The following is a 23893-nucleotide window of genomic DNA, read 5'->3' as shown; positions in this document are numbered from 1 at the left end:
TAATTAGACCACAAGCCATGTATAACTCGTCCACTAGTAAATATACACAAGTCATTGACATATTATGCAGTAAATATGTGTAAATACACACACACACACATCAAAATCGGCAATTTTCCAACGCCATTCCCAACACCCTAACACAATACCAAACCTTGAACAATACATCTATTATTGATATGAAGACATCATAACAAGATATACATATCAAGCTATTTAAAACCCGAACTCCCAAATCTCGTATGAAAAATTTCTAGGGTTTAAGGCAAAAATCTAGGATTATGAATAAGCTATACACGAATATTAACAACTATTAACAATACATGAATCTTTATCCCAGAGGAAGATGTCTAACAAAATCCATGTTTTTCAAAAATCGAACCAAAAAACCTAGATTTATCTTTCCATTGTGTAAATCTTTGTCGGAAATTAGTAAATACTAGTTAAAATAGCAAGAACATCTACATTTGCATACCAGATATATTTGCTGCTGCCGAAATCGTTCGTCGGGGAAGAGACCAGAGGTTTCTTTTTTTTTTGGAGTTTTTTTTTCTTAACCGAGAGATAATGGAGGTGAGCGGTTATGAATGCGATTTAATTACCTCGATTCTCGGAAATCATGATTTCCCTGGATTTTTTTTTTAATATTAATCAGGAAATGGCAAGTGTTTGGGAAAATTATTTGGGTATTTTAGTAAACTTTGACGGATAATTAAATACTGCTGACTATTTATTTAATATTTACAAACTTTAACTATTTAGCAATTTTTAAGATTTGAGTTGATTATTTTACTAAATTATCCTATTGAAAATAAATATTAATGAAATTTAAAAGTTCAACTACTAATATTAAAAAAAATTATGTTTCCTCAAAAAAAAAAATATTAAAAAAAATTATAAAAAAAACTAATATTTTCGACTATTTCACATTATTATTCACATAAAATTATTCATGCCCATAATTATTTTTACGAGTAAAACAAAAACGATGACCATTCTTTGGGTTTGTTCGTAAATTACAATTGTACCCCCGAAGATAAAACGACTTGTTCACTATTTGGCTCCTTTTGACTTTTCATTCACAAGGCTCTTCGTCTTTAGTTGCTAAGAAAATCCTCTCTCTTTATCTCTCTCTGCAAATCTCACGACCTCCTCGGCGCTAAATCTTCACCAACGATGACTCATATCCTTTTCCACTACACAATTCATTAATTCTCGTTTCCATTAATTTTTCAATGATTCATCAGAAGCATATGTTTATTATTTAGGAGTAATTATCGAAGCACTGCGAACATTCAAAGCCATTTATTGAAATATTTCATTACTCCAATTCGAATCAAGACGTTTTTTTTGGTATTGTTTTCTTTGATCGATAATCTTTTTTTTTTTCACGCGGAAGTCAGAGAGAGCGCGACCGCGACAGAGCTGCGGCTCGAGTTGGCGGCAAAGGCAAGGGCAAGGAGGACGGCTTGACTCCCGAACAGCGCCGAGAGAGGTTCCGATTCGATTTTTTTTTTATTTATTCTTCAATTTTGTTTATTTGTGTATTTCGATCTATGATCCTCTTTGTCGAGTTCGTAATGGATTCGTGTTCCTTAATAAGTTTCTCCTGAATATCATGTTTTGAATGTTTAAAGAATTGAAATTCAGGCTAATCTAATCTAAATATTTATTTATTTCGATCTATTATGATAAATTGCGGTCCTCTGTGTCGAATTCGTAATGGATTCGCTCCGATTCGTCTGCTTTAGTTCCGTGGTTTTTTTTTTTTTTTTTTTTTTTTTTTTTTTTTTTCTACTTAATTAGTTTTTCCTGTATATCATGTTTTTGAATGTGTAAAGCATTGAAATTCAGGCGAATCTAATCTAAATATTTATTTATTTCGATCTATGATAAATTGCGGTCTTCTTTGTCGAGTTCGTAATGGATTCGCTCCGATTCGTATATGCTTTACTGCGTGGTTTTTACTCCTTGATAAGTTTCTCCATATTGAAATTCAGGCGAATCTAATCGAATATCGTTAATTTTAATTTTATTAATTTTTTTTATATTAAATTTGTGATTTTGTTTATGTGTATGGGCAGGGATGCGAAAGCCCTCCAAGAAAAGACGGCAAAAAAGGCGGCTCAGGCCGCGGGCAGTGGCTCGTCCGAAGGAAATAAGGCCAAGAAATAAAGAGAGAGAGAGAATTCGGTCAACCATGTAACTGTTCTTCTAGGTTTGATTTTTCATGTTTGAGTCTTGCTTATTTATGCATATTTGTTGAAGAACATGCATACGATTTGCTACAAAGTTTCTTCGTGATTGATTTGAAAAAGATTAAAAAAAAATATGCCTTTGTTTGTGCCTCTGTTGTTGTAGTTTGTGATTGAGTTTATTGGTTATTGAATGAATGATTTATTTGGATGACACATAGTTAAAGGCTGGGTTTTATGATCATTTATGTAAGTTGTAGTTCTTAGAACTTGGAAATTAATGTGAACTTTGGCTTTTAGAGCCCTTAATTACCCATGGCTCAAAATATTTTGGTCTGTGAAATATTAAATATTGGGATTAAATGGTGTACTTTTTGAAATATGACTTTTTACCTTCCGTCTTCTGGTTTTGGTCAAGGATAGTTTGATAGTTTGATGGTTTAGGTCAAGCAATGGTATTCGAGCAATCTAAGTATACGAGTGATTGTTATATGTTTTAGAGTTCGAAATATTATGTTATTGGATGGGAGATTGATCATTTAAAGTGTAGTTCATCCCGCCGAGGATGTTGTTCATCACCCGATTGATTTGTACCTTTATTGACTTAGTCAGACGACATAACTCGGTTTATTTATACTTCTGCAATTCAGGACTAAACTGCAAATAATTTTGACTTGGTTAGATCATCACATTTAGATCATCACATTTTGTATAGGGACCTTATGTGTTTTCGAAGAAATAAATTAAGTCGCTTTGGTTTTATTGAGGTTGATATCCTATACTTCACTCCTTGTAAAGTTTGTTTCTCTAGGAAAGCATTGCTTAGTTTTCTAACAAATTAGGAAGCTCTTAAAAATTCTAGGTTAGAAGTTGATTTGCAACTTAATACGCTATGTGGGTATTATTTGCAATAATTATTTCTCTCTCAAAATGCAAGAAGTAAGATGATGTAAAATTGTTCGTCGAAATTAACGAGAGAAGTTAGCATATCTGACAAAATAATTCAAAATATCAATGAGCAGAGTGAGGAGGTTTTTCTCTTTCAAATTTAGCGTATTTCAGTTCTCAAGTATTGATTGCAAGAGTTTATAAAAAAAAAAAATATATATTAATTGCAAGAGAAATGCAGTCTACAGAGTTCGGGAGGGTAATGGTGCGTAGTAGGATTTTAATATGCTTTGATATTATAATCAACGCGCATGTGACAATTAAAATATACGACATTATTAAATTATATTCGGGTGGCTCCTATGTCACATTAACAACACGAATGCTCAAGGAAGGTGATGAAGTAAAAAAAAAAAAAAAAAACAGAGATGAAGTGTTTAATGAAGGAAAATTATACAAATTGTAACTTAAAATGTTGAAATTGCAAAATAGTCAATATTTCTATATATGTAGCCATGATCGACGATGTGGCATACCAAGTTGTTTTTTACTCCCCTTTTATTTTATCCTTAATAACTTTCAATATTTATATATAATATAAAAAAAAAAAAAAACAAAAACTAATACTGTAAACATTTAGGAAAGTAGCCATGATGTAGTTTATGATGACCTGCTTGATCGTGTGTTCATGTTATTTTATGTAAAAAGATTAACATCAAACATTACATAAATTAAAAAAAAATATACATACATTAAGTAAAAAAAAATATACATACATTAAGTAAAAAAAAAAAAAGTAAACAAATTCTAACTCAAACAGTAAATGATCAAAACCACATACATGCATAAAAAAAATATACATGAATCAACAAAAAAAAATGCACACTTAAAAAAAAATGAAATCAAACTAGTTCTAACACAAACATAAAATTATCAAAAGCAAGAGCTCTACATTAACAAAAATATACATACATTAACAGTAAAAATTAACACGAAAACAAACTAGTATCACAAATTATCAAGAGCATATATCAAAAACATATTTAGGTGCATGGAACTTTATTGGAAACATATTCGATATCATTGAAAACCATTTCGATTTCATTGAAAACCATTTCGATTTCATTGAAAACAGATTATATCTCAGGCATCAAGCATATCCACCTTGACCTTCTCAGAAAGGGTGATCCATACGCCATCAAGCATAACCACCGTCTTCACCTTTTTCTCACTGGGAATGTTGCAGATCTTGATATCCTTGCTTGAACTGGAGGTGGAGGCGTTGATCGGAAAATGAGAGATGAGATTCTCGACTTGACTCAGGACGGTTTCTGATGGAGGCGTTAATTTCACGAGATTTGAACCAGCCATCGATATTGAGCTTCTTCTTTCCTGCTCTGAATTTGATTTCGAGCTTGAGGAGAAAACCAAAATGGAGGTTTCAATATTTTGTTACCATGTATAGTGTTATACCTTCATTTTTCTTATGGTAAAAACGACGTCTCAATTGCTAAAACGACGTTACGATATAAAAGGACAATTTAGTCAAACGAGCTAAAAATACGCATGACTAAGTCAAGCGCAAGGGACAAGCGCCAAGCGGCAAGCGCAAGCGACAAGGGACAAGCGACAAAGGACAAGCGACAAGGGACAAGCGCAAGCGCCAAGCGACAAGGGACAAGCGACAAGCGCCAAGCGCCAAGCGACAAGCGACAAGATTAATACTCTATAAATAGCTCAACTCAGAACTCATTCTCAACTCAATTCACTCTCAAGTCATTCTCTCGACTCAAAATCCTCTCTCAACTCAGAATTCTCTAAACCTAGAATTCTCTTAACTCATAAGAAAAGTCCGAGGATCCGATTCGACGAAAAAGAAAAAGAGAAGCATTGAAGATCTGATTACCCAACAAAGACGGCGAATAGAAGACGAAGAATCCAACAAGAACAACCAAGAAGGCAACAAGAAGATATTCTCTAATTATCCGAAGGACTCTCAGGAGGACAGCAAGTCGTCACGATCCTTTTTAAGAACCAAGGAAATGTGACTCCGACAACACAAGATCGAGAGACGTCGCAAGCTCGCACCTCGACACGTGTCCCGCAAATGTTATCCGAGAAACGGCATTAACATTTTGGCGCTAGAAGGAGGGGTTCTCGAGAAGGCGTGCCCGAAGGATTGCTTCCCGCTACCTAGGATCGATCAATGAGTTGATTCCACCACTGGTCACGAACTCATGAGTTTTATGGACGCATACTCCGGATACAACCAGATAAAAATGCACGAGCCCGACGAGCTCAAGACCACATTCACTACGGATCGGGGGCTTTTTTGCTACCGAGTAATGCCATTCGGGCTAAAAAACGCCGGAGCCACATATAAACGTTTGGTGAATCAAATGTTTGCAAAACAAATCGGGAGAACGATGGAGGTCTACGTCGATGACATGCTCGTCAAAAGTCTCAAGGCACATGACCACGTTAAAGATCTACGAGAAACCTTCACACTCCTTCAAAAATATAAGATGAAGCTAAATCCAAACAAATATATTAATTGTTATTAAATAATTAAATATTTCTATTATTCTCTCTCTCTCTCTCTATATATCTCTCTCTCTTTCCTTTCTTCTTCTTTTTTTCTCTGCATTTTTTCCTTCCATCAAAATACAGCATTATCAAACCCAGGTATGCCAAACATAAACAATCTTCATGAACCCTGTAACCCAACCAAACAAGAACACACTTCATATATAAGACTAAACCAAGAAATGACATATAAAATCAAACCCAGGATTTCAATACAGAATATAACAATATCAAAACCAAGCATGCCAATATTAGGTTCCACTGGCAAGCGCATTTGCAGATCCGGGAAGCACAGGTCACGAAGGCCGCCGGAGGGAGCTTCGCAAACCCGGGAAGCTTCATAGACCCGGAGAGAGACGTCCAAAGTCGGATCTCGCCGATCCTCATCGCGCGGTCCGAGAGACAGAGACGTCTCCGAGCGTCGCCCCTCCACACAGCACAGATCCAAGCAAGAAGAAGGCCGACCGAGTGGTGAAGTCCCGTCCACACCTGGGTCACGCAAAGAGATGAGCTCCGAGACCCTACAGTCGCGCGGACCGCAAGAAGAAAGCCGAGCGCGAGGAACCCCGAAGAGAGAAAGGGTCAAGCTTGAGGAATGCAGCGGCGCGCCGGCGAGCCGGCCGAGGGGACGCGAAGTCGCGACTGGGTCCGAGACGGTCTGGTCGCGCGAAGGAGATCGGAGCGAGGCCGAGAACTGCGCGGGCCGTGGGGAGCTTCGGGGAAGTGAGGAGAGAGAGAGAATAATATAAATATTTAATTATTTAATAACAATTAATATATCTGATAATATTAAAAATATTTAGAATAATAGAAAATACTATTATACCCTTTTAAATCTTGCTACGTCATCAAAACGTGAAACTTAACGTCCAAATACTGACGGAAGTGAGACCTTGTAACACGTGCTTGAGTTGTGAGTTGAGTTTTGCAACATTTTCGAGTTCAGGGGCGAAATGTAACTGAGGTACGAGTCCATGGGGTAAAAATGTGATTTATTCTTAATCTTATATAAGAAAACCGAATCAAATAAAAACCAGTACCCTAACTTCCAAATTTTCAATTTTGAAAAAATAGCCTTAAATTGAAATTAAATAATAAAATTCATATCTCCCAAGAGATGTCTTCATTTCGTATTGCGACTATTCTGGATTCTCTGTTCGAATTTTGATTTTGATGACTATCAACTGTGAATTTTTGCCCAGTTGTCTCTTTCTGTGTTCTTCATGATTAAGAGACTGTTATTCATTTTTTTAGTTTTTAAATAAATTACATATATGACGCAAATAAATAAAGATAATTGGCGTTTACATATAAATATTATAGTCAACGTCATTGAAAAGTTAATACAAATTTAATAAAAAGAAGATTTGTGGCACTGTTGTCTATTTCATGGTATATACCGTTATTTTAAATTAAACAGAGGGTAGAACTTGACATTTTTAAAAACTAAAGATTAAACGCAACATTTCACTAAAACACAAGATATATGTGTGTCATTTTCCAAAACTGATTTAGTGCATTATTTAATTCAAATAATGATAGGCCTTGTATAGACTTAAAAACTCAGTCCTAAATAAATGAGGGTATTTTAGTATGATATTTTTAGTTTATTTTGGTTAATGGCTATATAGCAATTTATACTAAACGTTGGCAATTTTTCTGATTTTAAGTTTTAATTTGATAACTCCTGAATTCTCATTAAAAATGAAAGATGAAATGATATGATTCGTCCAAAAAAAAGTATACTATCACTCTTTCTTGACGACATTGATTATATTTATATATTTGAATTTAAAATCATGATAAATGAAAAGCACCGATTTCGTTGACTTCTTGATGGTCATTTCAAATAGAATTCTTTAGTAGCTAATACATGTGTGTGTGACTTTTCGCATATATATAATTTCTTATAAATTAGGATGAAAATCAATATTTTCTTAAATTATAGAGTTTAAATTGAAAAAGTTTTTAGTTTTTTAAAAATTAATTTCACACGTGTTTGTCGGAGATCATCGGAGATTGTTATTGTTCGTTGGAATTTGTCGTAGTTCTTCCAAATTCGTGAATTTTGAGTCATTGAGAGAGAGAGATACAGAGTGGAAATGAGAAAAAAAAACACAAGTAACATTTTATATTTAAATAATTTTTGATTTTTTTTTTTGTTTATCCGTTTTTGGGTCAAAAATTTATTTTTAGATATTTTGCAAGTAAGAGGTCCGTTCTTAATATTTTCTAACTTATAAGGTCAACATTACAAAATTTTCCCCGTATATTTATTTTTTTGTATATTTTTAGATAGTAAAATGTAAATTCAATAGGTGACAAGGCACCTTCGACCTCCAACTAGAATTTATCTTATTGTTTGTTATTATTTTGAGAGTTAAAATGAATGGCAGTACATATGACTAAATGCTCAAAAAATGTTTGGAATATTTTCCCACTATCTTTTATATAGCTTTAACGGTTTCTTTATGCTTAAAGCTACATTGTTTGAATATTAATTTTGTCATTGTTTAATAAAGTCATAAGATTTAATGATTTAAAATCATAATTTGTAAGAGATATGAAATATTTGTTTATGTAATAAGATTATTTTCGGTTTGTTTAAAACACGAAATTAAAATAAATTAGAAGATGAGAAAAAGTAGGACCACCACTTCATCACAATTCGACTATTACGATTATCCATATTGTATTTTCTAATGCGTCATTGTTTTCCAATTAAATTGACGAAAGTAATTGCTAACCTCAGTTGAATGAATAACAATCTTAAATAATTGACGAATTATAACCTCTTGATAGCAAGTTGTTGCGATAAAATTACACACGCAAGATCACGTGTCGCCTAAGTATATAATGTACAAGATGTACAAGTATCGATCCCACGGAGACTAGTAATTTTAACAATTTAATCTAGCTTGGATGCGAATTGATTCCAAGGTATGACAAGCGAAGGTTACGATAAGCTATAAAAAATAAAAGACAAAAAAAAAAAAATTAGAATCCGACGAGTTTAATGAAAGAGAAAATGAAGGGCCATAATTTCATCATGAACCGACTACGTTGATTATCACTATTTTGTCTATTGTTGCATCGTTCATATGTTACCAATTTCACTATTTCTAACATATTCACTATCCTCTGTCGAGTGCTCTAGCAAACTTATGTAATTGACGGATTACTATACTCTCGGCTTCTAATCCGATTAAAACAATCACACGCATAAAGAACAAGAATTTAAACGATTGCACTCTCGCCTAGATTTTTCTACTAACCTAGGTCAATCATGATGATTATGGCAAAAGCACGATAATTTACTCTCTCTCGAAAACCAAACGACCCTAATCAATAATTCTAAGGAGGCTTATCAATGACCTAACATTAAGTACGTCTAATAATTCAAGCAAACATATTCGGGTACGAGCAATAGACAAATATTAGAGAATCATCTACGCTTTAACATCGGCTCGGGCTAACATCACAGTCCCATAAAAATCTAGCCTCTAAACGAGTTCATAAACATATTAAAGCAAAAAATAAGAATTGAAAGCAATAAAATCAATATGGAAAAGAAAAAAGAATTCATATTAAATTAAACAAGGCTCAACAATAATTTAAAGCAATAAAATAAATAAATAAAAAAGAGAAGAAAGAAGAACGATTGAATTCAGAGAAGAAGGATTCGTCGGGTTGTCAATTATGCCGAAGAACACTTTTTCCTCTTCCAAAAGTTCTAAAAAAACAAAGTACTATAACTAAAACTAAAAGAAAGGAAAATATGTGTTTTTAGGTTACAAGAACTCTTTAAATAGGTTTAGGGGTGCTTTTCGGAGCAATATTGACCTTTGGGTTAGATCCAAAGGCTCAAAGACGCTAAAAATCGGGTAATCTTATTCAACGCGGCGCTCTGAGAGTTACCCCAACGCGTTGGAGCGTTGACCAACTCCAGTCTTCGTTGACTTTGCTCACAAGCTGTCGTTCTGCTCCATTTTGACCTCCGATTACTTTCAAATGGTTCCAACGATGTCCCGATACTCAATTATGCACCAAAATACATGAAATTCACTATAAAAATACCAAATAACCTTAAATACACTTGAGAACTCGCTAGATTGTATGTATAAAATGCATTCATCACAAGTCAGATTAAGATAATTACAATGAATAAGGATGAGAAATCATAAGGTTTGCACAAAACATTTTAGAGTTTTTTTACTAACCTAGATCATCCATGTCAATTTTAACGAAAGTGCGATTATTTATGACCTCTCGGTCCATAAACACTCCTAGCTAACAATTCAAATGTAGCTGATAAATGAATATAACAATTTGCATGCCTAAAATCCAACAAACACGTATGCAAACAAGACAATTTAAACATACAAGGGAATCGTTCAAATATTTTGTATCGATCCAGGCTACATTGTAGGCCCAATATTAACACGGTGTATGATAAAAAAAAAACATGAAAAATACTTAACAAAGACATAGTTAAGGAGTTAAGGGAACGAGAAAACAAGAAACTGGTTAAAGAGGAAGAACAAGCTCCAAAGCTCCCAAAAAGCCAAAACAAAATAAAATAAACGGAAGTTGTGCTTTGAGAGGTCTAATCTCATCATATTTATAGCGCGCAATGATTTTGAATGGGCATAGTTCCTTGCTTCAATGATTTATTATCGCAATTAAATATACTTTGGAGAGCGAGAAAACTATTCAGTTATAGAGATTCATCCAAAATCTTCAATTCAGAATCTCAAAATCATGTATAAGAGGGCGCCATATTTCTTCTCTCGCTCTAACTTCTCCAAAAAATATTCGAATCACCCCAAAATTTCGTCATTACCCTCTAAACACTTGTGGCTATTTAAATAAGAAAAATAGAAAACACATCAAGAAAACCTAAAGACTTGCTCCGACTGAAGCTTAAAAGAACACAATAAGCGTGTATAAATGCATTTTCAAGTACCACCTAACTTGAACCGTTGCTTGCATGAAAAAACAAGAAAAAAATAATCAATCTAAAAGCTACATGCAAAACACACAAAATAAGTTATACGACAAATATGAATGGTGATCACAATGATGTTGTTGATTCCAAGTGTATGTTAGATGCCTTAATCTAAAGAAATTCTATTTTTTTTTCAACTTAAAGATAACAATCGAAAAGATAAGATAAAAAAAGCGCACAAAATGCACTCTTTCATCCAAAATTCTCGTATGTGTGTGCGCACGCGTGTGTGATGTAAAGATGTCATTGAAATAAAGAGCGATGAAATTATAAATTTTCTCATGCTTCCTAATGTCAAATTCTCAACCAATTACTCAATTACGCAATTCGAACATCATTATTCTTTCACTCACATTTTCCACTACTGCATGACATATGCCTCGGAACTCCATAGGTCTTTATTGGCTTGTAACATTAGGTTATGGTCAACAATATGATATGATATATGAAATGACTCAAACATCAACCTACTGACTCAAACCTCACCAAATACTCTCAACAACTAGTATGATTTATAATATTACTTATCGCTCTCCAATCGCTCTACGGTACACAGAACAACCTTAAGAACAGATCTTTCAGTAAGTTGTATCCCCCCAAAATTGGCTAATAAGCAATATAGTCTTTACTAAAGAAAACTATTCAAAACAAGAGAAAGTTGTGTTAAGTGAAGTCATATCTCATACTTATAAGCTGGACGGTGATTTCGGAGCTATATGAACTTTTAGATGAGATCTAAAGGTTAAAAATGCTTAAAACGGGTAATTCAAAATATGGAAACTGGGCTACGCGTGACGTATGGTGGTAGTGCGTGACTCAATATTTTTAAATGAGTCATAAATTCTTCATCCGATGTGTCCGATTATTGCAAATAATAATATTTTGGAAAGTTAAGCGAAAGATCGATTCAAAGCAGGAAAAGATTCATCCAAACTTTTCAATTCCGAATATCAAAATTATGTAGAAGAAGAGTCCATGTTTATTGTTTTGCTATAAATTGTCCAAAAAGTTGTTAACCACTCCGAAATTGCTCAATTAGCCTCAAAATACATGTAGCTTATTTACAATCTATAAAAATAAAGAAAATACAAAATATCAAAAGTACCTAATGACTCATTTTGATTTAAGCTTAAAAGTACAAATATGTGTGTATAAATTGCACTTGTCAAGATATTACCGTTTGCATTTATGGGGGCTCTCATTCTTTGGGCCTTTTGAATTGATATTCATGTTGAAGTTGTTTTCTCCAAAGTTAACAATCACGAATCCGATATAAAATTCGTTTTGTTTAATAAAAATGTAATGGGTTTAAATTCTTGTGTTGGAATTCTGAACTCTCTCGGATTGAGAATAAAACTTTCTTCATACAATAAAATCGGAAATAAAAATATAATCCTTTAAGAAAAACGAGTAGATAAAATGTTGTATGAATATCTCTCTATACAAGTGTGTAAAAATCTCTCTTCTCCAAAATCATCTGTCCGTTTTTAGCCTTGTCTACACATATTTATAATATATCAAACCGTTTCATTCATATTTACAATTATTAACATTCAAATCTCCATTATATCTTTCAATCTGTAACATCTTTCATCAGTGTTGACGGTTTTGTTGATGCTGATTTCGGGAACGTCAACAATCACAAATACTTCTATAATATATTTGCTTTATTTAATAATAGTTCTCAGAAGACTTCGTATAAGAAACAGAAACGAAATCCCAATTTGATTAGAAATGAATATTGATAGGAAATATAGGAGGAATAAGCTTTTATTAATAATGAAATAACTACAGTTGGGCGAAGTGCCGAGGTCGAGATGGCGAACTCAACAAAGATCAGAGAATTCGAATACAGATGTTAAAGATTGAGTCTCAGCTTGTACGTTTTCTTGGGGGTATCATGGTGTCGACATCCTCAGTTCAACGTTGTTGTTGTAGCAAAATTTCCTTAGTCTTTTAGATATAAATTGTGAGCCATTGTCCGCCATGATTTCGTGAGGCGTCCTATGCTGACAGATTATGTTTTGCCAGATGAAGGCCTCCACGTCAACGTCTTTTACTCGGACGAAGGCGCCTGCTTCCACCCATTTTGAAAAATAATCTGTCAAGATTAAGAGGAATCTTAGTCCGCCTGGGGCGACTGGCATTGGTTCCACGATGTCCATAGACCACTTCATGAATGGGTATGGAGCCGAGATGGAGGATAGCTCTTCCACAGACTGTTTTATGTTAGGGGCGTGTCGTTGGCACCGGTCACAGTGACGTGAGTGTGCCCCACAATCGGCTAACATTGTGGGCCAGAAGTAGCCCTGTCGTTTTATTTTTATGGCGAGTACTCTTCCACTCGCATGGTTTTTGCATTCTCCCTCGTGTACGTCTTCGAGGATTCTTTTAGATTCGGCCAATCCGACGCATCTGAGGTATGGTCATGTGAAGCTTCTTCTGAACAGGCTTCGCTTATAGTGAAAAATCTTGCACTTCGTAGTATGAACTTGCGTTTTGCCATTTTTTCAGTGGGGATTGTACCAGTGGTGATGCAATGCACGATTTCATCTCTCTAATCCCCCTTTCTATAGTTACTACTGCCGCGACAGTAGTAGCTATAGAAGGTTTGTTGATTGTCTCGACTGGTGTAACTCTTTTAAGGTCTGGGTCCGAAGTGGATGCTAATACGGCTAAAGCGTATGCAGAGGTATTTTCACCCCGAGGGATTCGTATGAGGAGATTCATGTTAGGCTTCCATTTGCTCGTCTCGCGTTTTGTACTCACCAGAATATTGATTAGCTACGAGTTGTGAGTCGTAGAAAGCTTGGACTTGCTTTGCCCCGACAGCTGTGACTAACCGTATCCCGGCTATTAACGCTTCGTATTCGGTTTCGTTGTTAGACACGATGAAGTCGAGTCTAAATTATTGTTCGATTATTTCGCCATGAGGGGATGTTAGGTGGATTCTTACTCCTACCCCTTGTTTTGATGACGCCCAGTCTACTTTTAGTATCCATTTGCCGTCAATTTCTGCATCGGTGATATTTTCTCTGGGGAGTTCGACTAGGAAATCTGCCAGAACTTATGATTTGGCGCATGTCCTAATTCGATACTCGATGTCATATTCGCTTAGTTTCACGGCCTATTTGGTGAGTCTCCCCGACGGGTTAGGACTATGTAGGAAGCTCCTAAGCGGTTGGGTCGTCATTACTATTATGGTATAGGATTTGAAGTATGGTCGGAGTTTCAGTGCAGCGGAAACGACGGCCAATACTAGTTTTTTCATTATAGGGTATCGTGTTTCTGCATCAACTAACGACTTACTTACGTAGAATATCGGTCGTTGGTCCCCTTGCTCTTCCGTGACAAGCACTCCGCTAACTGCTGCTTAAGACACAACGACGTATAGGTAGAGTGGTTCTCCCTCAACGGGTTTTGCAAGGATAGGGGGTGTCGACAAGTATGTTTTTAACTCTTTAAATGCTTCTTCGCATTTTTCATCCCATTCGAGCTTTTTATTTCCTTTAAGGAGTCGAAAGAATGAGAGGCATTTATCCGTAGATCGAGAGATGAAGCGATTGAGAGCGGCGATTCGGCCTGTCAATCTTTGCACCTCGCGCCTGCTGCGAGGTAAGGGCATTTCTCTTAGGGCATGCAATTGATCCGGATTTGCCTCGATTCCTTGTTGGGTCACCAAGTACCCGAGGAACTTACCGGATGAGACTCTGAATGAACATTTGGTTGGGTTAAGCTTCATTTGATACTTGTTGAGTAATTTGAAACATTCTTCCAAATGTTTGACGTGGTCATTTTCCCTTAGGGATTTTACGAGCATATCGTCGATATACACTTCCATAGTTTTTCCTATTTTTTCGGCGAACATTTCGTTGACTAACCTTTGATAGGTGGCGTCAACGTTTTTTAGTCTGAGTGGCATGAGCTTGCAGCCAGTGGCGGACTTACGTTGAATGATGAGGAGGCCTTGGCCCCCCCCCCCCCCCCCCCCAAGCCAAAATTATAAAATAATTTTTTTGGCCCACTAAAGCCCAAGCCCCAAACTCAGTCAGCCTATTAACACGTTGGCCCCCCCTGTCTCTCTTAATCGGTTGTACGACTCTCCAGCTTCCCTTTTCTTCAACTCCCGCGCAAGAAATCGTACACCTCCACAGTCGCAATCGGTTGTACGGCCCTCCGCCTCGCTGCCGCGCCATCGCTCGTCGTTCGGGTCCACCGTCCACACCGCTCGCCACCACCGTCGGTCGCTCGTCTAGTCGTCTTCGCTCAAAGCCTAACCGGATTTCAAGAGTCTTCAAGGTTTTTTTTTCTTCTTCTGCAAGCTGAAATCAAGTTTTTATTGAATTTCAGCTAGGTCACTCTTCAGGGTTTCAACTGGATATCAGACTTAACATTGTGTTGTGATATGTTGTTCAAGTTTTGTTTTTTTGTTGCCAAAGTCATTTGTTTTTGTGCACAGTGTGCGCGTGCTGAAATCAACCAAGTTTTATTGTGTTTGATTTTGTGGACATTTTTAGCCAGTTACATTGAGTGAGAGAGAGGTGTATTCATTATTTTTATTTTATTCCCACTTGCATCAAATAAAAGTCAAATTACTTGACGGAAGGATTCAATATTGTAGGAATTTTATTTTATTTTGGGAATCTATTTTCTTGTCAAGGACGTTTGAAATCTTTCTCTTATTGAAATTGTTGATATGAAAATGTATATTTTTGAAATCATTTTTAGTCAGTTAGACTTATTTTGTGGATTCATAATGACAGAAAAAATGTATATCTTTTGTGGATTTGATGATAAAAAAAAGCATATGATAATGTATATTTTTGTGGATTTGATTACAAAAAAAAAAAAAAAAAAAATTCGGCCCCCCTCATTGTAAAGTTCTGGGTCCGCCACTGCTTGCAGCAGTATGTGCCTCAGTCTGCTATAGATGCCATTTTTTCTTGGTCGTCGGGATGCATCAAGATTTGGTTGTATCCTGAGAATGCGTCCATGAATGACAGGATTTTATGTCCCACTGTTGCTTCGATTAGTCTGTCGATGTGTGGCAAGGGGAAACCGTCTTTTGGGCACGCCTTGTTTAGATCGATGAAATCGATGCACCAATCAATCCGGGTATTTTACTTCACAGATGGAGCCTGCGGCTAGGAGCCTGTCTACTTCGTCATTGACTGCTCGTGCTCTTTCGGCGCCGAACTTGCGTCTTTTTTGTTTTACGGGTTTGAAACTAGGATCAACGTTGAGCTGGTGAGATGTAACGTCGATGCTATTCCCGACATATCTTCCGTCGTCCAAGCGAAGGTGGACTTGTTTCGTTTTAGAAAGCAAATCAACTCCCGCCGTATATTTCTTTTAAGCCCGCTCCGATCCCTACGCATTTGGTGGGATCAAGGCCATCGAGCTGTACTTGTACTGTCATCTTGGTGCTTGGGGAGTTCGATTCCTCGGTTTTTGGGTCTTCTTCGTGAGTCGGCTCGATGTTCATTAATTGCTCTTGTTTCTCACCAGACGTCTCATTTTTTATCTTGTGGCTTGTGAGGTATCAACTGCGAGCAGTTGTTTGGTTCCCTTTGATTTCCCTTACCTCTTCGGGTATAGGAAACCAGATACACTGATGGAATGTTGAAGGCACTGACCTCATTCTGTGAATCCATGGCCTTCCTAGTATTATGTTGTATGGGGAGGGACATTCCAAAACTTGGAATTCCACTATTTTGTTTATTCCTTCTGTCTTTACGGGTAGCTTAATGGTTCCTATCGAAGGAGTGGCTACCCCGCGAAGCAATCTGTCAATATTGGAAACTTGCCTGAAATAAAGTCTGCACACATGAGGAAAGATGTCATACCAGAAGTAGAAACATATCGACCGACATCTTTCCACACAACTTGCACTAAAAAAGAGCCAACAAATAACGTAACAACAATATGTTCTAGACCTGACCTTGCTTATGCCATAAGCCTTGTTAGTCGTTTCATGTCAAATCCAGGATAAGAACACTGGAATGCTGTGAAATGGATTTTGAGATATGTTAAAGGGTCTTTAGATGTTGGTATACTCTATGGACCTAGTGAGACTAACAACGTGCAGGTAAAGGGTTATGTGGATGCTGATTATGCAGGAAGCATAGATACAAGAAGGTCCTTGACTGGATACATTTTCACAACCTGTGGAGGAGTTGTGAGTTGGAAGTCAAATCTTCAATCTGTAGTCACCTTGTCAACCACTGAAGCAGCGTACATTGCCATTACTGAAGCTGTTAAAGAGGCAATCTGGCTAAAAGGTCTTGTGTCAGAGTTAGGCTTCAAACAGGAACAAGTGCAGATCATGAGTGATAGTCAAAGTGCTCTACACCTTGCAAAGCACCAAGTCTTCCACGAACGGTCAAAGCATATAGATGTCAGACTACACTTTGTAAGAGACATGGTAAGTGAAGGCATTGTGAAGATTGACAAGATTTCTACTGAGGACAACCCTGCAGACATGCTGACAAAGCCTGTACCAAGTAACAAGTTCAGCCATTGCTTAGACTTGGTACATGTTAAAAGCAGCTGAGTGGAGAGGCCTTAGGGCCACAACAACAAGGTCAATCAATTACATGATGAGAAGAGGATTCTCAGCTTAGGTGGAGATTTGTGAGTTAGTTAAGCTCTCTTATCCTCTTCTACACGTGGCGTGCATCCGAAGGCAATGGAGAGTTACATCAGTTCAGCAGTGTGGCCGTTGGATCATCAACAAAATTGCTTAGCTGGCAAGACGTCTATGCTGTCGTTGATATAGAGGAGTTAAGTTGGGTTTTTTATGAAATCATCTTGTAATCTCTTGTACTTTTACATTTCTGAAAACACTGAGAGTCTTGAGAGAAAGTTTGGGGCTAGAACTTAGGTCAAGAAAGGGAGTGTTGAGTGATTTGTATTCGGGTGAGAACTGAGAGTTCTTTTTTTGACAGTTGATTGATCTTGGATGCTGGATGTAGGTCTCAAGACCGAACCAGGGTAATCTGTGTGTCTCATTTCTTTTCTTACTTAAAGATCCACGAACAACGCTAGATCATAGAGGTTACTTGCACTGGAAGTTATCGCTCGAGAAGCAAAATTGAAACCAACGAAGGAATTTTGCACAACAGACTCGTACAATCTTATAAGTTCATCAATTGATTACACGATAAGAAAAATGTTGTACCATTTGGGCCAAATTAGGTTAAAATGGTAGGTTATGTATGTGTACACTATGACACACAAAATTAGTGATATGATAATAGTGAATTAGTATAGGTCGCAATGTGTCCGTAGTCGGTATACACTTGTACCTATAGGTTATGATCTTCACGATTGTCATGTAATACAAAAAAAAAAAAGATATAAATTTTAATCATGTCACTACGGTATAGTAGTCGATTGCTAACTGGATGTTGTTTATCAAATTTTCTAAAAATTAAACTAGAAAATCTAAGTATGTATTATATATATATATATATATATATATATATTACATACATATAAATAGAGCACGTAGCATTCTTTGGCCTTCAGAAATATGGTCCCCCAATAACTTTAATTGAAGGTAGAGACAGAAAACGGGAAACGTATAATTGTATGGTGTGCTTTTCACTTTTTCATGAATATACATAGGGAAAAAGAGGGAAAAGTATAATTGTATGGTATGGTGAAGAGAAGAATCTAGAGGAGTCATAGTGGTCCTCTTTGAATACTTTAATTTAATCCACTGTGTATATTTGTATTTAAATTTGTCGTGGTTCCCACGCCTCTTACACGATACGTTATGTAGTAAAAAAAAATAAAAAATATCCATACGTCTGAATTACAACTCCCAAGCTTCTTTTCATGATCTTTCACCACATGCATGTTAAATATATGCATATATATGTACATACATTAAATAAACAATAAATATTATTAGTATTGCTTGCATGTATTGACCTAGGTTGATAAACACTGTTAAAATTTATGCTGATTAAAATTGCAAAATGGTTTTCAAGATGGTCAAATAAATAGACAAGAAGAAAATAAAGTCAAATGAGAGAGGAAAGTTTAAAATTAAGTTGCTAAACACTGTTTATGATTATAGTGGGGTTTCTATAATTGACTTTTAGTTAAGTGCATATACATTGAACATGTCAATGAATAATTATTTGACTAATAAAACACCATAAGTTGACACAAATAAAGCATCAATTGATAGAGTGCTTGAGACATGCCATTGTGAATTCGTAGGAAAAAATGGTGGGGTTTATCTTTCTTAAACAAATATTTTTTTTATTGGTGATTCAAGCTCTTGATGAGCATGATTAATAACTAATTATAAGGAAATAAATATTATGGGTGGTCACCATTTTAAGCCCCAAAGACACTTGGCAAAACATAATTGAACAGCCGTTTTGCACTTTTTGACATGTTCTCTTTTTTTCTCCTTCTAAAATTCCGGCTGGTCTCTGGCCCACAATTTCTTGAAACTATAATAAATAATTTAGATTTAATTTATTGTCTACTTTGTAAAGAAGATAAAAAAAATATTAACATTATATATAAATTAATGAATGACACAGAATAACGACATTGTAGTAACCACGCTTTGCTAAAATAACCAAAAAGTGCACTTTAATTTGTTGTATTCTTTCTCACTAAATTAAAAAAAAAAAAAAAAATTAACGATCATTTAATAATTTGTTTTGGTGGTGGTAGTCATGATGTTGCTCATTACGAGGAGATGATAAATGTATAGTTTTCAAGCAGGCTAGGAATAGGATAACGTTTTTTAGCTCATCTTCATAAACTGTTTGCTGGTTTTCTACGTATTTTATTCATTATGTGAATGGTAATGAAAGTTCATGTTTGAATAATCTATGCACGTACATGTTAGTACACATATGTCAGTATATTACTCGAGTATATATTAGGATGTAGACAAAATGACAAATATTATTATTGAGAACTTTTTTTTTTGCTAGAATTTATCGAGCACTTATAATTTTTAAATATATATATATATATATATATATATATAATTTATATATATCAGGTAAAATAAGGTAAAATTGACGCTAAATATAATCGTTACTCGTGTTATTATGAATCCCAATACCACCAAGATATTATTATATAACAAAGGAGTTAATCATTTGTAAAATATTATAATAATTAAGGAATATCACGTTAGTTTGCTTTTTGAGCTTTCTAGTGAACTTTTTTTTTTCTTCCTATGATGAAACTTTATGCATGTTTTCTATGTACTCTTTATCAAAACTGGATTAAGATGTAATGAAAAATCAGTTGGCACAAAATGAGAGGAGATTCTAAGAGAAGGATTAAAAAAATTATTTGGAAACCAAACTTAAAAGAACGAGTAGTGGGAAGAATAAAGGGAGAGTTGTTTAGTCAAATTTCAGGAGTAGTTGCACCAGAAATGAAACCTTTGTTTTGTTTTGTGCTATTTCATAGTCAGCTTATTATAGGCTCATCCATTAAACTAAGACAACTAAACATTGCTTACATGATATTGTATTAAAATCATTACTTAATTAAGAGGGTAGTTTTGAAGGTTAAGAAGCCAACGTCCAAGAAACTGTTGAAAGAAAACATTTTATATATTTAGTATAAGAGCAAGGACCACACAGAAAGAAGAATATTTTTGCAATATAAAAAATAACACACACACACACACACACACATACATACACAAATATATAAATAAATATATAATGAGACAGAGACAAGATTATGTTGTTTATATGCAATGAACACCAGTTGGGTATTCCCTTGGAAAATAATATTAATTTTATATTCCGTCATTGTTCCAACCCTTGAATAATAATAATAATAAATAAATAAATTAATAGTTAGCAATAAACTATAGTATATTGAGTTGGCAACTCAAGCCTTATTATCATCATCACTCACTCCCCAAGGGACCATATTCCATATAAACGGAATAAAAAGTTTGGCAATACATGTTGTGAGGCACATTTCTGTGTCAATATTACATTTTTATGCATGTATGTAATATTGGAATTCTAGAATCAATGGATTTAAAGCTGGGAAATCCAGAAAATAATATAAAATAAATAAAAAATCGAATTTGCTAGGGTTGTAATGTTCCTATCTTGCAGACTAGGCAACTGTGACAAACCCAAACAAAGTATTTTGTCAGAAAAGATAATTAGAGAGAATTGATATTTAGTACTGCTGTTAACGATGAATAATTCTCTACGCATATATGATTTGTCATCCACTAATCAATAGACCAAAAGCCGCTCTTTCACATGCCTATTTCTTCTTTCAAGCTCTCTATGTGTGTGATGTGTACAAAGGGAATGGAATTTTTCTATTATGTGATGTTTTCTTGTTTTCAGGCCCAAACACACAGGAAAAGAATAAAGATATATATGTATGTGTATTTATATATATTTTACACATGATTAGAAGATAAGAAAAGAAAAGAGAGAAAAAAAAACAGCAAACATGTGGTCTCATGCCTATGTGGTATCTTTTGTGAATAGGTATTACATAGGAGTTATTATAGCTTAATTTCCTTTGCCCATGTGCATGTCTATTAGGAATAAAAAGAAAGAATGAAAGAAATGAGAATATATATAAAAACACTACCAAAGCACCTACATCATTAAAGATAAACTTGTTCCTAAAATAATGCGAACTTCCAAAAGGTGTGAAATAAAGAGTTCTTTTAGATTCCCTCTCCTTTTGGGGTCTCTCATCAAGTCTCATTTCAAGTAGTGATTCCATTTCCTTCCATTGGTGCTAAAACTAACACCACTTTAATGAGGGCTCTCTTCAATTCTATCTCTCCCAAGTTTTAAGAGAGGGTTTATGGGCCCACATCATTAGGGTCCCACATGTTCTATTGCCACTTTTACCTTTTTTTAAGCTTTGAACTAATTAGGTGCTTTAGTGCTTGCCTCCACAAGACTACCAAAAGGCACATGTAAGTGAGTGGTTTATGCTCAATAAAAGCCAAATAAGTTGTACCATTTGGGTTTATTGAGCCCTTTTGAGGTTTTGACCGTTTGCTTAATATGTCTAGATCCACAAAATGACACACATATGATATCTGCTCTCTCCACTTATAATAACAAAATAATTCATTTCATACATGATTAAGGCGCTTGTCCAATTTAATTAATGATTATGTCCCACGATTATGGCCTCATCAAGTGTCTAAATTGGACTTGTCATAAAGCATATGGAACTCCGTGAGTTTATGTTATGTCAAACAAGTTTTGTACTAACCTGACTTGTGTCTATATGTATTTTATTTGATTTTGGATTTTTTTTTTATCAAAGTAAAAGGAGAGAATCAGGCATGTGGGCTTGAGAAAGCCAAATGATATCAATGATTGTTAACTCTCCACAAAAACAAAAAACAAAAAAGGAGAGAAAAGCTTACACACAAAATAGTGCCATGAAAATGAAGGTTTTTATTCAGGTTCGTAGTCAGTGTCAATGAGGGAATATACATTTTCATCCAATGAACCCTGGACTAGTACAGGTAAGCACAAAGAGCCTGCAAAATAAATGGTAAATAATCCTTGGAGAGAGAGAGAGAGAGAGAGAGAGAGAGAGAGAGAGAGAGAGAGAGAGAGAGAGAGAGAGAGAGAGAGAGGATCAGCTTATGCTTATTATATATAGTTATATACAACAAGTAGATCTGACTCAGACAATTTTACTTTAACAACAAACTAAAATTAGATAATAAAATGTGTGGGCTCCTCGAAATTCTTAAAATAAAGGTTGACACTTGTTCACATGATGGCTGAGGCAATTCGGTTTAGAGAATATATGTATATATATATATACACATATATATATATATAGCGTAGTTTTTCATCTTGTACCATGTCAATCTCTCTCTCTCCGATTTCTTGAACATCAATAAAACTACTCATGGAAGATCAATTTCCCAAGATGGAAACCTTCATGCCATCTTATTATCAAGGGATCTCCACAAGTGGATCAATTTTTTTTCAGGATATAGCCTCTTCTCAAACTTATTGCCAGGAAAATTCCCAATATGGTAGCTATTCACCTAGATCACTCTCATCTTCCCCTGATAGAGTACTCTCATCTTCAGAGTCTTGCTCCTCCAACAACCCTAGCCATGACTATTTGTCCCTCAATAGAACATCTTCTTTTGTCCCTCTAAACTTGTTCAAAGTGTTTGATCCTGAGCTCACCACAGCAACAAGACCTTCTCATCATCAAGTTTCCGAAGAGCCAAACTCTCCAAACTTTCCAAACCTAACACTGTTTCTTCAAGAACCAACTTCACAAAGTTCCGAAACTAGTCAATATTACCCTAATTACCCTTCCATGTATCCCTTGATACCTCAAACACTACAAAGCCAAATCCATTGCCAATCGAAATTAGGATTCAGCGACTACTGGCTGAGCACGACGAAGACTCAGCTGATGAAGAACACGGGGTTGTCATCGACGAGAAAAGCTAGCTTCTCGAACTCGGTCTCTTCTCCGGGGAAGCTCTTCCGAGGTGTGAGGCAACGTCACTGGGGAAAGTGGGTCGCGGAGATAAGACTGCCGAGGAACCGAACTAGGGTTTGGCTCGGGACCTTCGAAACAGCCGAGGAAGCAGCCGTGGCGTACGACACCGCGGCTTACATGCTTCGTGGAGATTTCGCGCACTTGAACTTCCCGGACATGAAGAACCAACTCAAGGCTAACTCGATGAAAGGTTCGTCCACGGCTTCGCTTCTCGAGGCAAAGCTTCAAGCTTTGTCCAAAAATGCTGGTACTACCACCACTGGCTCACATCACAAGAGTCATCAGAGCCATGGCGATGATTCTCAGTCCTCGGAGGTGACGAAGAAGAAGCACTCGTCCGGGGAGAAATCGAAGCTCAAAGGCTTGGAAAAAAGTGCGAACAAGATAGGGTTTGAGGGGGTGATTGAGAACAAGAGATCAATTATGAGCCATGAATTGGTGTCTGATGTGGAAGGTGTTCAACTTAGTAGGATGCCATCTTTGGACATGGATAGCATTTGGGATGCTCTTTTGGTCTCTGATACAATATTATAATTATAATGCTAAGTTAGTTGGTTGATCATTATCAACCATTATTTTGTGATTATGTGGAATAAATCAGTATTTGAGATCGAAGTTCCACATTATCAATATTGATCGGTGTGGTACAGATTACATGTCTCTTTTTACGTTTTCTTTTTCTGTA

At 35.7% G+C, this 23893-nt stretch overlaps 3 protein-coding genes across 3 annotated transcripts; 2 read left to right on the top strand and 1 right to left on the bottom strand.

Moving 5' to 3' along the window:
* Window positions 1-1065: 1065 nt before the first annotated feature.
* LOC149393981 (uncharacterized) lies at window positions 1066-2413 on the top strand. Its single transcript, XM_089616311.1, has 3 exons — window positions 1066-1183; window positions 1393-1495; window positions 2085-2413. Exons 1-3 carry the CDS (start codon window positions 1177-1179, stop codon window positions 2173-2175), a joined length of 201 nt encoding a protein of 66 aa, XP_089472437.1. The 5' UTR covers window positions 1066-1176; the 3' UTR covers window positions 2176-2413.
* A 10162-nt stretch (window positions 2414-12575) lies between these two features.
* On the bottom strand, window positions 12576-12968 carry LOC149393980 (uncharacterized). The gene has a single exon (XM_089618229.1). The coding sequence runs from the start codon at window positions 12966-12968 to the stop codon at window positions 12576-12578; it is 393 nt and encodes a 130-aa protein (XP_089474355.1).
* Window positions 12969-22533: 9565 nt separating this feature from the next.
* Window positions 22534-23893, top strand: LOC149393979 (Integrase-type DNA-binding superfamily protein). Its single transcript, XM_089617259.1, has one exon. The coding sequence runs from the start codon at window positions 22594-22596 to the stop codon at window positions 23740-23742; it is 1149 nt and encodes a 382-aa protein (XP_089473385.1). The 5' UTR covers window positions 22534-22593; the 3' UTR covers window positions 23743-23893.

Source organism: Urtica dioica, chromosome 6, assembly GCF_054948205.1.
Source record: "Urtica dioica subsp. dioica isolate 48M chromosome 6, U.dioica_male_clone48M_v1_H2, whole genome shotgun sequence".
In the NCBI taxonomy this organism is placed as follows: domain Eukaryota; kingdom Viridiplantae; phylum Streptophyta; class Magnoliopsida; order Rosales; family Urticaceae; genus Urtica; species Urtica dioica.
The sequence above is the reverse complement of the archived record's forward strand: the minus strand, read 5'-3'. Positions and strand labels throughout refer to the sequence as shown.

Bases quoted from the DNA above. Each gene is read 5' to 3' on its own strand.
- LOC149393981 (XM_089616311.1), top strand. The intron at 1,496-2,084 runs GTTCCGATTCGA...GTGTATGGGCAG, and splicing joins CCCGAACAGCGCCGAGAGAG to GGATGCGAAAGCCCTCCAAG.
- LOC149393980 (XM_089618229.1), bottom strand. From the start codon at position 12,968: ATGTTAGCCGATTGTGGGGCACACTCACGTCACTGTGACCGGTGCCAA.
- LOC149393979 (XM_089617259.1), top strand. From the start codon at position 22,594: ATGGAAGATCAATTTCCCAAGATGGAAACCTTCATGCCATCTTATTAT.